This window comes from Lates calcarifer, linkage group LG4 (assembly GCF_001640805.2).
Source record: "Lates calcarifer isolate ASB-BC8 linkage group LG4, TLL_Latcal_v3, whole genome shotgun sequence".
In the NCBI taxonomy this organism is placed as follows: Eukaryota; Metazoa; Chordata; class Actinopteri; family Centropomidae; genus Lates; species Lates calcarifer.
In genome coordinates this window covers 16,911,916-16,927,886 of record NC_066836.1, presented here as the reverse complement: position 1 = coordinate 16,927,886, position 15,971 = coordinate 16,911,916, and the positions used below count along the sequence as shown (strand labels likewise).

At 42.2% G+C, this 15,971-nt stretch overlaps 2 protein-coding genes across 2 annotated transcripts; one reads left to right on the top strand and one right to left on the bottom strand.

The window, feature by feature from the left end:
* The first annotated feature begins 10 nt into the window (after positions 1-10).
* Positions 11-9,182, top strand: rpap2 (RNA polymerase II associated protein 2). The gene is made up of 12 exons (XM_018677147.2): positions 11-107; positions 383-428; positions 630-744; positions 1,093-1,191; positions 1,302-1,367; positions 1,471-1,559; positions 1,668-1,703; positions 1,795-2,932; positions 3,070-3,176; positions 3,524-3,604; positions 5,683-5,751; positions 8,881-9,182. The coding sequence occupies exons 1-12, from the start codon at positions 53-55 to the stop codon at positions 9,023-9,025; spliced, it is 2,046 nt and encodes a 681-aa protein (XP_018532663.1). The 5' UTR covers positions 11-52; the 3' UTR covers positions 9,026-9,182.
* An 858-nt stretch (positions 9,183-10,040) lies between these two features.
* gfi1aa (growth factor independent 1A transcription repressor a) lies at positions 10,041-14,193 on the bottom strand. Its single transcript, XM_018677146.2, has 7 exons — positions 14,010-14,193; positions 12,574-12,791; positions 12,220-12,423; positions 11,232-11,641; positions 10,878-11,015; positions 10,507-10,672; positions 10,041-10,419 (listed from the first exon to the last, which is right to left on the bottom strand). Exons 2-7 carry the CDS (start codon positions 12,683-12,685, stop codon positions 10,241-10,243), a joined length of 1,209 nt encoding a protein of 402 aa, XP_018532662.1. The 5' UTR covers positions 12,686-12,791; positions 14,010-14,193; the 3' UTR covers positions 10,041-10,240.
* Between the last annotated feature and the right edge of the window lie 1,778 nt (positions 14,194-15,971).

Below are 15,971 nucleotides of genomic sequence, written 5' to 3'. Positions count from 1 at the left end.
AGAGGTAAATACGTCAACGGTCAAAGTTCAAAACGTAGAAAACAGAAACAGCATGGAGACGGAGGAGAGGAGAAGGAGCGGAGCCTCCTCTAAAACCTCTAAAAAAGGTAAGTTTTCACCACAGAATTTTCTCTGTCATGGTAATATTAGGCTTTCTTAACATGTTTACTGCGCAGCAAGCCTCCGAAAGAAGACAAAACAGCATTCATGCTAACGTTACATATACTTTAATGTAGTTGCTCATTCACTGGTAAGAAATGGCAGTGCATCTTTCCCACACCATAGTGACTTATTTTCAGTGGGAAAACACTTCACAATTATCCTGTTAGCATTTTAATCGTGTTGTTTGTTTATTCTGTTTTTGTTTTGTTTTTTGTGGCAGGTGGAAAACGTGTCAAAGCACTGACCGCTGAGGAGGAAGCAAGAAGGTGTGAAAGGGAATATTTTTTATCGGAAGCTGATTCAAACTAATGCACTATTCGATACAATACTTAAAACTCCAGTGTGGTTGAAGAATATTCAATTAATGATCAGTCCTCTCGAGATAATTGTAGTAATACTTGTCAACAGGTAAATATAAGAACAACACCAACACTTTCTCAAGTGTTTGTACTGTATGTTGTTGTCAGGAGAGAACTGGTGAAGGAGAAGCTGAGGGAGAAGCTGGAGCTGGAGAGAAGAGCTCTGCAGATAGTGGAGCGTCTCCTGGAGGACAGCGTGACTGAAGACTTCCTGACTGACTGCGTATGTATCATCTGAGTTCAGTTTTGTCTGTGGGAAAGGGGATCAGGATAAGCCTGCATCTGTCAGACACTGCACAAGCTCTGTGACCAGTTTGAGTCTCTTTACAGCCTGAAGAGTGATGTCTCTCATCCTGGAATAAAATTTAGAGTTAAAAGTGAAATTTACTCCTGGTAGTCTCTTTCACTATTGGGTGACGTGCTATGCCCCCAGTTACAGAGTGTTACAGAATGCTATTCATTCCCACATTTTATTTTTTTCTGCCTCCACAGTTGTTACATTTTTGAGGTTCATCTTCAAAGTGACACAGTTGTTGTGTTCAGCGTGTTTTTAGCCTCCTTTTCTTAACAGGCTAAATTCATCACTCCAGCTAATTACAAAGATGCTATCGAGGAGAGATCCATTGCTAAACTGTGCGGTTATCCCATATGTCCGAATAAACTGGGCAAGGTAAGACCCTCCGTATCAGTCTTTATAACTCTTTGTGTGAAGTAGATATCATCATGATTCACACTTTTAATGCAATTTATCAAGACTCAGTTCTGCTGTTCACTTTATAGATCCCAAATCAACAGTTTAAAATTTCTACTAAGACCAATAAAGTGTACGACATTACAGAGCGCAAGGTAAGTGTTGCTACATGTGTTTTAAAATATATATACATGTAAATACCTGAGGTAACGCTCAAAATTCTAACAATTCTTTTTCTCCTTTTTCTTTTATGTTCAGTGTTTTTGCAGTAATTTCTGCTACAAAGCCTCCAAAGAGTTTGAGCTCCAGATATCAAAGACGCCTCTTTGGCTCAGGCAGCATGAGAGGTACACTGCTCCCTGTCTCTTTCCTGAACCACAACTATGAACTGATTGTTGAATATAATCATTTTCTACATAATAAGGTCATGTGTTCACTTCCCTTATCACTGACAGCCCTCCAGAAATTAAACTGATGAAGAAAGGAGATGGGTATGTAATACTAAGATTGTTCTAGAGCTGATTCATGTTATAGAGACTTTATAAGAGATTTACTAATTCTGCCTTACATGTGTGTGTTCAGAGGGAGCTCTGGTGAGGAGGTGATGCTGGCAGAGAGGCGTCTCCAGGAGGAGGACATCGAGAACCCGCTGCAGCCTGAGGACCTTCACAACTCTCAAGAGCAGCATCATGCCGCAGGCGACCTCGGCCACAGCGACAGCAGCGACTTGGAACAAGAGCAAGACTTTGTCTCCAGCGTGGTCTCCCAGCGGCAGGGACCCAGGGTGCACTGGGGTGACCTGCCTAAACGCACAGATGAAGACAAGAAAGGAAAGCGAGGGAAGACAGAGAAAAAGAAAAAGAGTGGAGAGGGAGATGAAGAGGAGATCAAGCAAATTCAGGATGCAGAGAGGGAGGGAAAAATGAGAGAAGATGGGGAAAGAAAAGAAACACATGCACCTAAAACAGAAGTTAGAACTGATGCTGAAAGGTTGCACATAATAAACACTGACCTGGTACTGCCAGAGGAGGAAGACCTGTCTGAGAAACCCAGTGTGGAGGAGGCTGCAGCAAAGATGAATTTGTGCAGTTTGTCTGAGACGGTCACTCACACTGTTTCACCTTCGCAGCCAGAACACACCACACCACTCACCTCTCCTCCACTTACTGACTCAAACCCCCCAACAGAAAGCAAACACGTCTCCTCTTCAACACTAACCACCACTGATCAGAACAACCACAACACAACAACACCCTCCCAGCCAGAACTCAACATCACCCAGGTGGGTATGAGCAAGAAAGGGGCAGCAGGGCTACGAGATCTACTCAAGAACTGCACCGCCACTGCACCCACACCCGACTCCATCCGGCTGAATCTCCTCGAGTGCTTGAAAAGAACATTGAAGGAGTGGAGCACTGACGAGACCTTAAAGTTCCTGTACGGTGATGACCATTCACTAGGCTCTCCATTTGCTGATGTGAAAGAAGAAGAGGAGGAGGAGGACAAAGAGGAGGAGCTGGATGAAGATGACCTTGAGGATGAGGTGACAGCGGAGGATGGTAGGGGGGCTGACACTGGGATGCTGAAGAGACCGTCAGCTGCAGTTCCAGATTATAAAACGCTGAGGGATGAGACCCAGCAGATGGAGCTCAGAGTCAGAGAGTTTTATAAAGGGACATGGATTCTGCCTGAGGAAGTGGAGGCGCCGAGTGGAAACAAGGTAGTAAGAGTCAGTGGCCACATGGAGGCAGTATATTGAAAACATAATGTGTAAACTAATGTGATTGGTGTAGTGCTGTGTTTATGCACTGAGGTTTGCTCTCCAACACTCGTGCATCTTGTTTTTTCTCCCACCAGGTGACAGCCCAGGACCAGGGCAAGAAGGACCCTGTTCTGCCGCTCGTGGACTCTAATGCTCAGCACCTCATCCAGAAACGAATCACAGTGGAGAAGCTCACCAGTTGGTGTGTATTTGTTGTTATGTGTGTGTCTCTTTCACCTATGTGTATTAATTGCATTTCTTTCCTCATGCTTTCTGAGGTTTTAGTATGTGGGCACCTATGTGCGCGTACATCTAAAAAACCCTAGTAATTCATGGTTCTGCAACTCCAGGAATACCAGGCTCAGACATGTCACAGTTTGTTATTATTATTATTATTATTATTATTATATACTCTTCATCTTTTGAGGCACCTTCAGGACTATGTATCGGTTAAATAACTACTGCCTGAATTCATGCTCAGTATTTATTATATCTCTCTTAAATCCCCCTAATAGCACAGATGTATTGACTTGTCTCTGTGTTGTGCAGTCTCAGAAACATTGTTGGTCCACTGCGTCTCACCATGAATGACATCTCCACTGACCTGAACAGGCTGGTCAGAACATTCAGGTCAGTCCAGCACACAACAACTCCCACACACCCTCCTCTCTGTCTTATAGTTTTTGCATGCTGATGAATTTTCAGCATCTCAAGAGGACAAAAAACACAGTGCTGATGGGGTGTTAAGGTTCACAACAACTCATTTCAACATTTAAAAACCATTAAGTGATTTCTGCATCTTACAGAATAACTGCTTCTCCACTTCACTGCAGTGTGTAGACACATCCTGTCACATCAGTCTTCATTAATTAATTGAGCTATAACCCAAAATAGGGCTTTCATATTGTGCTGTCATAAGGTGCTATTTGAGGATATTGTCATGATATTTAAGTTTTATTTTAGGCCTACTGAAACTCACATGTCATTGAGATATAAATTTCTCCCAAGTGAGTCATACTTTCTTGGTGTAGAACAGACTAACAATAAATCTGTCATCCAGTGAGATCTGTTAACCATCTGATTAAACATGCAGGGACGCTTAAGATCACTGAAATATTCAAGGAGAAATTGGAGTGATAAACTTGGAAGTAAAAAATAAGTATATTTAAATTCCACAATGCTGCCGGAAGATTTGATGAAGAGCTCCAGTGCCCCCTACAAGTAGACATGAAACATGACAACAGGAGTTTTATTAAACTGTTAGTAAACCTTCTCCACTGTAAACATTTTGACATGTCATAGCAGGAAAAGCACAAGTGTAGTTAATAACCTTAATTATAGCTACATTATATTCTATTGTGTATTCTCACTTACTGAAACACTTAAATCTAACACAGCTATCATTAATGTGATATGTAACACCTTTTTTTGCTGTGACAAGTCAAAATGTCAGCTGTGAAAAAGGCTCATTTGCTCACCACATTAATTTCGCATATTCATTTTGACGTGTCACTACACATGTATTTATTGGGTGGTAATTTTTGGTGTGTGCATCTCTGACACATTGTCGTGTACATGTGACTTTCTGACATACTGTCTTTCTATTTCAGCATGTTTAGCATTATTCCTAAAGCATCTAAAAACATCAGTTATCTATCCCACTCTGTGCTAATCTGTGGTTACACACACTACATACAAGTAACATGTTTTGTTATCGTTGTTTTTTTAAGGTTCTGCACACCTACACAGGTGTCACCACTTTAGGATAATTAGACCTGAACTCAGGTTGACGGTGGGCGGAGCTATGTTGTAAATACATGAGGTCACCAAACTTCACGAACCAATGATATTGGGCCTTTTTCACAGCAGACATTTTGACTTGTCACAGTTGGAAAAGCACAGGTTGTTAACATGAATGGTGACTCAGTTGCATTCATGTCTCAATAAGCTGTGACAGTGAGCTGACATGCACAACACCAAGACCCTGAAATTGAAGCAGCTAAATGGAGTTCATTGATTTTATTATTTACTCCTGTGTCATGTTAAAACTTCTATAAGAATCTGTCATTTCTCTCCTCTATTATTATTTTTACTGGAACATTGTAGCATTTTAAAGTAGCATTTGTTACATAATAGAAATAGCTTCTTTCCCAGTAGTAGTCAGTGTAATACTTAATTAAAAATATTTTAAAACTTGTTCCTGAATTGAACAGGTCCTGTCAGACATATTGCGTATTCCCATTGGCTGGTTAGGATGTTTTCAACAGGATTGCTATTAAAATGTGTCAGTGATTTAAAAGCCGAACAGGCAGCGGAGTAACACCTCCAGAGTCCTGCTTCCAGGAATTCTCTTTGTGCCATCAAGAGGCCCTGCTGACAAGAGGCCGAAGCCAGAGAATATACACAGTGCTGTCAGACCAGCATACATCACTGCACTATTACAGGCAGTGTTTGTGATGTTTGGTCCGGCCTGGTACACATTTGTTTTCCTAGTTTGCTTATCATCAGAATCTGGTGAATTTTTTTTGACACCTGCCCAAAGGAGTTTGCTCAAATCAAGAGTTAACTGTGTGTATTTTAATAGATTTACTGTGGTTAGATTTCTCTCCAGCACAAAGACAAACTCCATTACATGACATACATCTTACTGGCAGCTTGCTCTGCAGCACTCATCTGTTACTCACTCTGTCTTATTCTCAACACCACAGGTTCACCAACACAAACATCATCCACAAAACTCCAGAGTGGACCCTCATAGCTGTGGTTCTTCTACATCTGTAAGTTCACTGTGTGTGTGTGTGTGAGTGTGTGTGTGTGTGTGTGTGTGTGTTAGTGTCAGTGTCAGTCACTCCAGTATTAAAGAGGATGCACCATGACAGCTGGAGAACCTGCTCCTCAGCTGGCCGAGTCACAGAAGAAAGTAGCGAGACAAAAAAAACATATGACAAGAAAATCAAGGACCATTGTTTCCTATGAAATACACCCTATCAGCAAACTCACTGACTGTGTGTGCACAACTGTTTGTGAGTCAGAACATGGAGAAAGTGTGTTTTACATGTAACTTGTAAAGGGTAAGCTACAGTTAATTGAATACTTTAGTAGATGCAAGACATAAACAGGTAAAATAATCATGATGTGTAAATTGGAACTAAAACTATAATATCTTGGTGTTATAGTATAACAGTTTATCAGTATTTTTACAGAACTGTCCTGTTCCTCAAACAAAAAAGAAACATTTCCTAACTGTGACTTGGATTCACTTTTAGCTTCAAAGCTTCACGATGCATCAGACGAAATGCTGTATGGTGTGGCATTGTTTAGCCCATGCCATATGGTCTGTGTGTGTGTGTCTGTGTCTGTCTGTGTCTGTGGCTGTGTCTGTGCATCTGTTTGTGTGTGTATCTGTGTCTGTGGTTGTGTGTGTGTGTGTGTGTGTGTAGTTCATGGACAGTTCCGTGCTGCTCCCATCTGAGTACACACAGACGCCTCACAGCCTTATCTCTACCTGATTGCCCCTCTCCAGATCCGTGATGCAGGACAGAAGGCACACACAAGCAGCCTTGCACACTTTCAAGTTAAACACACACATACACACACAATAGTTCCTCTGTATACATTCAGGCAAAATGGGCACTTTAAATCGCCCTGGCTGGGAAAACTTTCACCTGATGCTCGGCTGACTCTGATTTATGACTCCCTCACTGGCCCAGGGTCAGTTTGCATCAGTATCATAATTTACATTGTGTGCTCTCTTGAACTTAACAAAAGAATAGAGTAAGTGTTGTGCAGTATGAGGTACAGTAGGTAACACAAATCAATCACTCTTAAAACAAAGGAGTCTTGTGACTGCAAACTCTAATGAAACTGCATTACATAAAAATGATCAGGCTTGTAATGGACTTTGAAATGATTATGGATAAAGTCTTTTGTTGTTTTTGAAGAAATATAATAAAGTGAGGTAGTTTGTGTTGTATTAAATAACTTTGAATAAAATAAAAAGATTTTACATAATTATCTGACAGAAATACTCTGTGATGTTCAGGAAATTGAATCAAGAAAAAAACTAAAGTTTGGGTTGTAATGAAACCGTTTCTGAACCTATGTGGGTAAAAACAACAACAACAAAACAAACAGATTAGATTTGTCATCTGTTCGTTGTGGCTTTGACCTGATTGTAGGTGTTCTGTAATGTTGAGAGGTAAATGTTTAAAACCACTGATTTTAAGATTTGATTTTATCTAACCGATAAAAACACTCAATAACATGTATTTATTGCGTGTTATTGTTGAACCATATGACAGCTGATCATCAGTGCAATTTTAACTGTTAGTTTCATTTTATTTGTCTGAGACAATCAGCTCCTTTGGAAACATTTATTCTCTTTGCCACATGTTCCATTGGTACTCTATGATTTCATTAGTTCCTATTTAACTTCAAGCTTCTCCATCCTTCCATTTCTCCATCATGAATAATTTGGTGTGCTGTCTTATCTATCTGCTGCATGGCAGCTGTGGAGCTAGTCTGGCCTCTATTGTTCAGGCCAGCTGAATAATGGATGCCCCCCCTGCAACACTAGACCCCGGGGTGAACCGGAGATTAACCAGCAGCGCACCTCCACACAGGTAGACAGGACAGGTAGAGGAGCAGGTGGGGGATGGTAGTAGAGGAGATCAGCTAGAAGGTTGCAAACAGTGGATTTAGAGCTGGAGATAAACAATCTTTACACAGTGATGTTGGTCTTTGCTGATTTAATACACTAAACACTGTTAGCCTCCACTTCTACCTCGTCCTAAAGCTGCTTGATTTAGTCAGGATTTAGAGACTGTGCAACTGGTTGGACAAATTAAAAGTACCTCTTGTGTAGAGATGGGTCATCTTTTTAACTCTTTACCTTGTGAATAAAGGCAGTAAGCACACAAGTGGAATTATCCATTTTATTTTATATCAACTGATTATAAAATGATCTCTAACTGATTATGTTCTATTATCTCTACACTGATTTGTATAAATGGGATGGACAAAATATCAGAAACACCTCTCACTTTTACGCAGCACAATGTACCTGCACCACAAACTGCAGCCTCCAAAGAGCTCCTGATGTTGAATCAGCACCTCTCTAAAACACTGTAGACTAAGCTCTAACTTTCACGAGGGCAGAATCGATTGTTGTCGGGCTGTTGCATTAGACTGCATTGCACCACACACTCCAGGCTTATTGTGCATGTGCAGCCTGAGACACACTTGCAGATAAAACACACACTTGGTTAAGGGTGTGTGAACGTTTAGCCAGCGCTGTGTTGCTGGCATTATTAAAATGTTGTAGGTTTACAAAGATCTTAAAAGACTAACAGACATATAGATTATAATTTCTCTTGCATGAGGTGAAGATATTACTGAAGTCTTTCTAGACCCTCTCCTTTAAAACAGCTCTGATATTACTGGGTGAGTCAGGGCTTCATGGAGTCTGTTTACTTTTTTATCATTTAACTGTCATGTAAACCCATTAAGCAGTGAGCAGGATGTTTGTTCCACTAAGCAGATTTACTGAGTTATCTGGATAACTTTGCTGAGTAAGAACTTGAACCCCCATGAATCCAGTACATGCCGCTACTCTGATTTTTAAAAGACTTGATCTGTGTTTTACTCAGCAAAAGTATCCATATGACTCAGTAAACCCGCTTTCTTATACAACTACATGTGGTTAGAACAAGAACATAAGAGCTTAATAATAACTTTACATTGTCCACTGGAACAATTTAGTTTTAGGACAGTCTTTATCATCAGTGTTAAAGTGTGTCCTTGTATGTTTATCAAAGATTAAATAACATTTATGAGCATGCATTGAGTTTGTCACAACCTGGTCAGTGTGTAGATGTGTATAGTTTTTTGTGTGTTTTGTGTTTCAGGTTGTCAGAGGTGTCTCTGGTGGTGCGAGAGGCCTTGGAGACGACAGCCTCGGTGCAGTATCTGAAGACGTTGATGGAGGAACTCTGTCTACAGGAGCATGATCTGTTGAACTTAGTCCGGCTGTTCAAAACCCCAACACACTGACACACACACACACACAGAGAGAGAGAGAGAGAGAGAATCAGGTATGGACATGTGAATACTGAATACACACACAGGAGCTCTGACTGAGTATGTGTGTATCAGATGTTTACTATAATGTTTATTTTTCAAAATAAATGTAGTTGTAATAACCGTTAAAGCTTGAATCCTTCTGTGTGGTTGTTTTATGTGGTTAACACTGACAGAAACTCCGTCTCACCACAAACTGATGTAGGATGTAGGAGTGGAGACTGCTGCTTTACTGTATGTACACAATCTGTGGTGAGGTACGCAGCAAATCAGATCCTTGAAGTTGCAGAGCTGTGGATGTTTAACCTCTGCAGAGCCAAATAAATCACACCCAGCTTTTCCCAGTGAAGAACGCCATGTGGACACGCTACTAACTCCCGCTGTAATAAAAGTGACGCTATTTTCTCCAGACTTCCTTCGCATGAGGCTTTATGGCACCATAATGTAATTTGTTATATGGGTATGTTAACAGTGCATGTGTCTGAAAATATTTGGTTTTGACCAGGTGGCGCGCGCAACGAAACGTTTTTCTATTTAATAGTGCAGATATAACTTTGACCTGTCAGGCAGATTGGGGATGTGATTGATGGTCTGCATGGCTTAACACAGCTTCTCGTTTTTCACAACGTACAATCAGTGGCCGGAGGCCGAGAAGGGATTTAGAAATATATATATTCCGTTTTTTTAAATGTAGATTGTGGATTTAAGTCAAAATTATGAGAAGCGTTTTCTTATAATTTATCAAGAAATTAAATGTGGACAGATTGAAAACAGAGTCTTGTTAATTTCTAACTGATAAATCTGACAACGAGCTTCTAAAGTTAATATTTAATTTCTGATTGTAAATCTAACAAACGACTAAATCTAAAAAGCTGATTTCCACTTTAATATAATACATTAAAAGTGATAATCCATTCATGAAATTCTTGGAAAATATTCTGTCCCAGTGTTCACAGCTGATTTGTAAAATGACCAATTTCAAAACACACTCGATAAATAAACTTTTATTTCCATAAAATCAACCAGAATATCTCAGGCTAAATAATTAACTACATTTAACAGTAAGAAAAAGAGCAAAATGCAACAAACAATACAATTTAATAAAATAAAATAAAACACGATCCATCCACGTGCACAGTCAGTACAGTCAAAGTGCAGGATTTCATTTCAAATCGTCGTCGTCTGTTTTCATTTCAATCCGTGCTGCGTCTCCTTGTGTCTCCTCAGGTCCACTTTCCTCTGAAACCCTTTCCCGCACAGGTCGCAGCCGAAAGGTTTGAAGCCTGTGTGTTTCCTGCTGTGCGTGATGAGGTTGGAGCTCTGGCTGAAGGCCTTCCCGCACACCTGACACTTGTGCGGCTTCTCACCTGCGAAAATCACAGTTTTTTTTAACGCATTACGCAAGGCGAAGCGTTTAAAAAATTAATGATGATTTTCAGTTCACGGTGCCTCACCTGTGTGGATGAAAGTGTGTTTCTTCATGTCTGACTTCTGGTGGAACCTCTTCCCGCAGTACTGGCACGGATAAGGCCGCGTGTCCGAGTGGATGAGCAGGTGCGTGGACAGGGTGGATGAGCGCTTGAAGCTTTTGCCGCAGATTTTACAGCTGAAGCTCCTCTCCTTTAAAACAAATTAAAGTGTGAGTGCGGGAGGCCCCGACACATTAGATTTAACTGCAGAAATACAGCAGGCCTCAAAAACACACACTGATTTTTTTGGACGTTGCGGTGGCTCATCCGGAGCCTTTGCGTCCAGGATGTGGGGCCCAGAGGCCTTTGTGTTTACACAGCGACTTATGCAATAGTCGGGGGGGGGGGGTCTGTACCTGCGAGTGAACCGCTCTGTGCTGATCCAGGCTCACTGCGTGTCCGAAGGTTTTCCCGCAGACCCCGCACTCAAACGGCCTCGTCCCGCTGTGCGACCGCCGCACGTGAACCTCCAGACCGTGAGGTGTGGAGAACACCTTCAGGGAGATGAATGACACTTTAACTTCGATACTTCGAAAGCAATCTCAAAATAGAAATAAACATTGAAAAAAAAAAAGAATATCCACAAATCTGCCATGGTTGAAATAGCTTAAGACATATGAATAAAAAACGTCTTAAAACGTCAGTAAAATCAGCAACATCACTGCAAATTCAGCTGCTATGATTTTGGAAACTAAAACGGAGAAACGTACCTTGCAACATTTAATGCACTTATAGGATCCGCTCGACTCGAAGTTAGAACAGATGAAATCATTCTCAGACTTGATTTCGGCGCCGCGGGGCTTGTGCTTTACATCCACGTACAGCTGTTCCGCGTCCCGCATCCTGCGGATCTGTTGGGCCGTTGAAGAATAATCCTGGTAGCACCCGGCCGCTGGGCCCCGCTGCGCGTAAAGCGGCTCGGTGCCGCTGTCCTCCGCCCCGTAGATACTGACGGGTGAGTGAGGCTCCCTGTGGCCCTGGAGGCGCTGATGGTGGTGGTACTGTCCCTGGACTAGATGCCTCAGCTCAGAGCCGGAGTACGCTGACCAGGAGTAAGGAAAGAGGGGGATGTTGAAGTGGTGACCGTCCTCCGCAGCTGGAGTGGAGCATTTCCCTGAATCTGGGGATTCATTTGGATGTGGTGTGAGTGAGTGGATGTGCTCACTGATGAGTGAGATTTGCTGTTTATGGCCTGATTTCAAAAGACCATTTGAAAATTGCACCGGGCCGCACTGGAAATGGCTACGTGACGTGCGTAATAATAATAATGACAGTCTATAATAAACAACCGAAACCCTCAAGTCCCCGCATCAGAACTTGAACCGCACATTCTCTACATCAAATATATTTTTGTCTGCAAAAAGTACTTACAATAACTACAGACTGACAACGTGTTTGTCAGTGAAATTAATTAATTAATAAATGAAGATAAAACAAATCTATCAATTAACAATCAAATCCCAAATCGTGATAGTTAATGACCTTGATCTTTGTCTTCCTTCATTATTATCAAAACTATACCATGAGTAACATGTTTTAAAGATTTTAGCTACTCTTAGATCTCATAGGTCTAATAATCATGACATCCTGACAGGTCAAACAGACACAACACGAACAACGTTTGCTTCTAATTCTCCTCTGACACTTCTAAAAAAAAAAAAAAACTGTAGGAAAAAAAAAAGGTTGATGTGAGCAGACCTGGTGAGGAGGAGGGAGACGGGGGACGCCAGAAATCACAGTCTGAGGATCGGTCACACACGGAGCCTCCGCAGCTCAGCGGAGAGCTGGAGGACAGTGACCCCGGGGACAGCAGCCTGGACCCGGGGGACAGTCTGTCAGCGCCGGCGCTCACGTCCTCCTGTGGTTCCAAACTGGACTCAAACTCCACCTGAGATTTGGTTTCTAATGACAGAAGAGGAGAACGTGTAAACTGACTTATTCTGACTGTGCAACTAGTGTTTTTCCTCTAACTTTGATTTAATGTTAATAATTTCCATTTTAACCAGCAAAATTCAATCGTTTTCGTGCGTAATTACGCACAAACGAACCTACCCGCGCACGCGTGAGCCAGAATAGTGTCCAGTCTACTGTGGTCATCGTCCAGGTACCGGGGCTGGTGGTAGCTGTGGGCCCGTTTACTCTTCACCAGGAAAGACCTCGGCATGTTTCTGTTTATTTTTCCTCTTCACTCTCCCTCAGTCAGTCTGTGCCTCTCAGGTCTGTAATCCTCCACTTCACCTCACCCCCTCTCCACGCCGCTCTGACTTTATCTGCGGACAGATTGGGACACTATTGGTTGACAGGACGAGACTAGACGGCATTGGGATTTTTGGCAGGCTATTACGCATGCGCAGAGGGCCCGTATCGTTTACCAGGTGTCGCCCGGTGCAGGTGGCCATAAAGCAGGGACCACCTTCCCCCTCGAAGAGTCCCGGTAGATATGGGACTGAGTAGAACATATTGAATGTCCTTAATGGTACAGCTGTAAACAGGACTCGGTTTACAGGAATGCTTTATGTCCTGTGGCGTTTACGGGTAGCTTTGACTAAATCTGTATGATCTAAAGTATTAGCCTATAGTGGGTTATGAAGTGTGATATTAATTCACAGATATTATTATAACACAGTTAACTAACTTTAAACGAAAAAAGCTTAAAAGTATCTCTAAAATTATAGTTGTTTGCAGGGACATAGAGCGTTTCTGGTACATTTTAATTTCTAAGTGGTTAGAAATGCTGTGTAAACGCTGCAAGACATTCAAATACATTAAAACCGAGATTGGGTTTGAGCGCAGGACAGTCAGATTGACACTACAAGCCTGAACTCAACATGGATTAAAAACATTATCGCGACTTTTTGAAGTAATTTTGGAATCTCATCAAGCCACATGCTTCAAAAACACGCTATGTAATTTGACTGTGATAAGACGTAAAATGTACGCGTGTGTGGATGGGCCATGCGGGCAGGGGCTGCCGTGTGATGGATAATGACCTATTTGTTTGACGCTTGTAAAGTGATCCCGTTAATGAGACGCGCGCGGCCGCTCCGCACAACAGCCTGCTGGTGGGGAGCCGAAGTATCCCTTTACAGTTACACTGCTTCAGCTTACCCGCACTGACTTCAGCCTTACTGTTTTACATCATTAAAGCCCCCTCCCGGCCCCGTCAAACGGATCCAACTGGGCTGTCCGCTGAAGCCAACGCAAGGACAGGATTCACTGCGGTGCCAGTTTATAATCGGATGCGTAAAAACCACCACGTAGGAGGAGAGGAAAAAGCTTTTTGGAGAAATCTGTCAGGCTCAAAATGCAAATCATAGCGAAGATTTGGGCTGTGTTCAAGGCCGGAGGAAAGCAGAGCGCTATCGATTTTTTTTTCGTGACGATGTGGGAACAAAGTTTGTTTGATGCAGCTGCAGCAAGTTTAGAGAGCTGCAAGCAAAGCGCAGATAGCAGCGGCGTAAAGCTGAAAACACATGTCCCATACTCACACACAGCGGCGACACTACAGCGGAGCCCGGCTCAGAGGACACAGCACTGTCCCGATCTCTGTCCACATTTACTCTGAATGTCTCAATTATCAGGCACGAGCTGCTAGAGAGACACCACAAACCCTCTATACTTCTCACACCGAAACACACTCTCTCACACACTCACACACACTCACACTCTTTTTCTCTCTCTTTCTTCCCCTCCCTCTCTCAGAAATTCATTTTCATGTTAGTCAGCCATGACAGGCAAACAAAAACACTGATTCATGTTTTGATAAAAGAGTCCACTGGTGCCACAATTTCTGTGCATTTGCATAAAACAAAAATAAATCAGTTAAATTGCCTGTTAGACTTGGTCTCCTCTTATTGTTACAGGCTCCCACTTACAGCCAAATATGTGAGAACCACTGTTTATTTTTGGTATTATTTATACTATTTAATACAAGACCCCATTTTGTATGTGTGACTGACATTTTTCTGATAACTTTATGATTACTTTTGACATGTTTTACCTGCTGAAAATGATCAAAAAGAGAAATCAGTCCATAGAATTTAGCAACACTGGAATTTTTAAGCACACTTCTCCTCCTACTAATGAGTACATAGCAATGATTTCTCACATGGTGTGAGCAAAGATGGAACATCAGACACAAATTCACAGAATTTCACACTAGAGCAGAGTAAATCTTAAAGTTCGTCTCAACATTTCAAAACATATGGCAACCTGCAGGGTGGAGAGAGAACCAAAGTCACCCCTCTGTCTGGCTCTCAGTTGCTCAGTCAGACTTCATCAAAAGCATTCACATGTTTAAAGACGTATTTTTGACTAATTTGTCAGAAATAGGACATGTTTTAAATGCAGCTGCTGTCTGACATTTTGATAATCCTCGTAAAAGAAGAAGCTGAAGTGAGAGAGAGAGAGAGAAAGAGAGAGAGACGCACACACAAGGACATTGTTGATGTGACAACGTTCAAACTCAGGGTTACACACTGACTCAGAACAGGAAACCAAACGCAGAGTCGCAGAGACGCTATCAGTGCTCCCACAGCCTCCTCTCTTGTCTTTGTGACCCCCCCCTCACCCCCGCCACCTCCACCACCTCTTCCCCCACAGGCCTTGATTCTCACTCTTTTTACTCTTACAGCAAGTATGTGATTGAAATAGAAGCCCAATCGCAGTTATCACAGCCTGGGGGAGGGGAAGAGGAGGAGGAAAAGGGTGGTGTGGGGGGTGTTCTTGTATCATTATTTTTTTCTTTTTGCATCACTTTTCGCAGCAGCAGTAGTCTACCTTGTCAAAGGTGCGGATCACAGCCGTGGGGTTAAATAAAGCTTTGTGCTGGCGAGCCATGAGGTTATTTTCTCAAGCTTAACCTCGAGGCCTTTTCGGTCCCTGGCGAGGATAGAGAGATACTGTGGGGAGTCCTCATAGTTTTAAATATATCTGAGGCTGCAGCTTTCACACCACATGTATGTGAATGTTGACAAGTGGAGCAAGGTGCATGGTGGCGTGTCAAGAAGTTTGTCTTGATTTTGCCGCACTGCAATTCAGCACGATTCAGTTTAAAGTGCAACTATACAACTGTAACTGTGTGGCCATTGTGACTATGTGTGACAAGTACAGGATGAAGATAAATGCTAACAGTAGTACAAGTAAAGAAAGTCGTGAAGTCAGTTTCACTAACTGCTATATTGCAGTGTCGAGCTAAAGTTCGCTAACAGGAGCTAACATTAGCCTCCCTGAGCTCCTGGTCATACCAGACCAAGAAAGGCTGTAGCAACAAAACCACTGAGTGTATTAAACTGAAAACAGGTGCATTTGATCACGGATGAATGAAATATTTTGTTTGTAAGATAAAAAAAAGTGACATAGGCGTGCTTTAAGTCAGACTGTTGACAGGGGAAAACTGAGTCAGATTTTGTTCTCACAGATGAAAATCAAAACATTTCATGAGTTTAAAG

What these genes read in the sequence shown, in the direction of transcription:
- rpap2 (XM_018677147.2), top strand. Translation starts at nt 53, where the DNA reads ATGGAGACGGAGGAGAGGAGAAGGAGCGGAGCCTCCTCTAAAACCTCT. An exon ending in ACGACATTACAGAGCGCAAG is followed by an intron (nt 1,368 to 1,470) that starts GTAAGTGTTGCT and finishes TTTTATGTTCAG; the next exon opens with TGTTTTTGCAGTAATTTCTG. An exon ending in GCTGTGGTTCTTCTACATCT is followed by an intron (nt 5,752 to 8,880) that starts GTAAGTTCACTG and finishes TTTGTGTTTCAG; the next exon opens with GTTGTCAGAGGTGTCTCTGG.
- gfi1aa (XM_018677146.2), bottom strand. Translation starts at nt 12,685, where the DNA reads ATGCCGAGGTCTTTCCTGGTGAAGAGTAAACGGGCCCACAGCTACCAC. An exon ending in GTCTCCCTCCTCCTCACCAG is followed by an intron (nt 11,642 to 12,219) that starts GTCTGCTCACAT and finishes ATGAATCCCCAG; the next exon opens with ATTCAGGGAAATGCTCCACT. An exon ending in ACACACTTTCATCCACACAG is followed by an intron (nt 10,420 to 10,506) that starts GTGAGGCACCGT and finishes TGATTTTCGCAG; the next exon opens with GTGAGAAGCCGCACAAGTGT.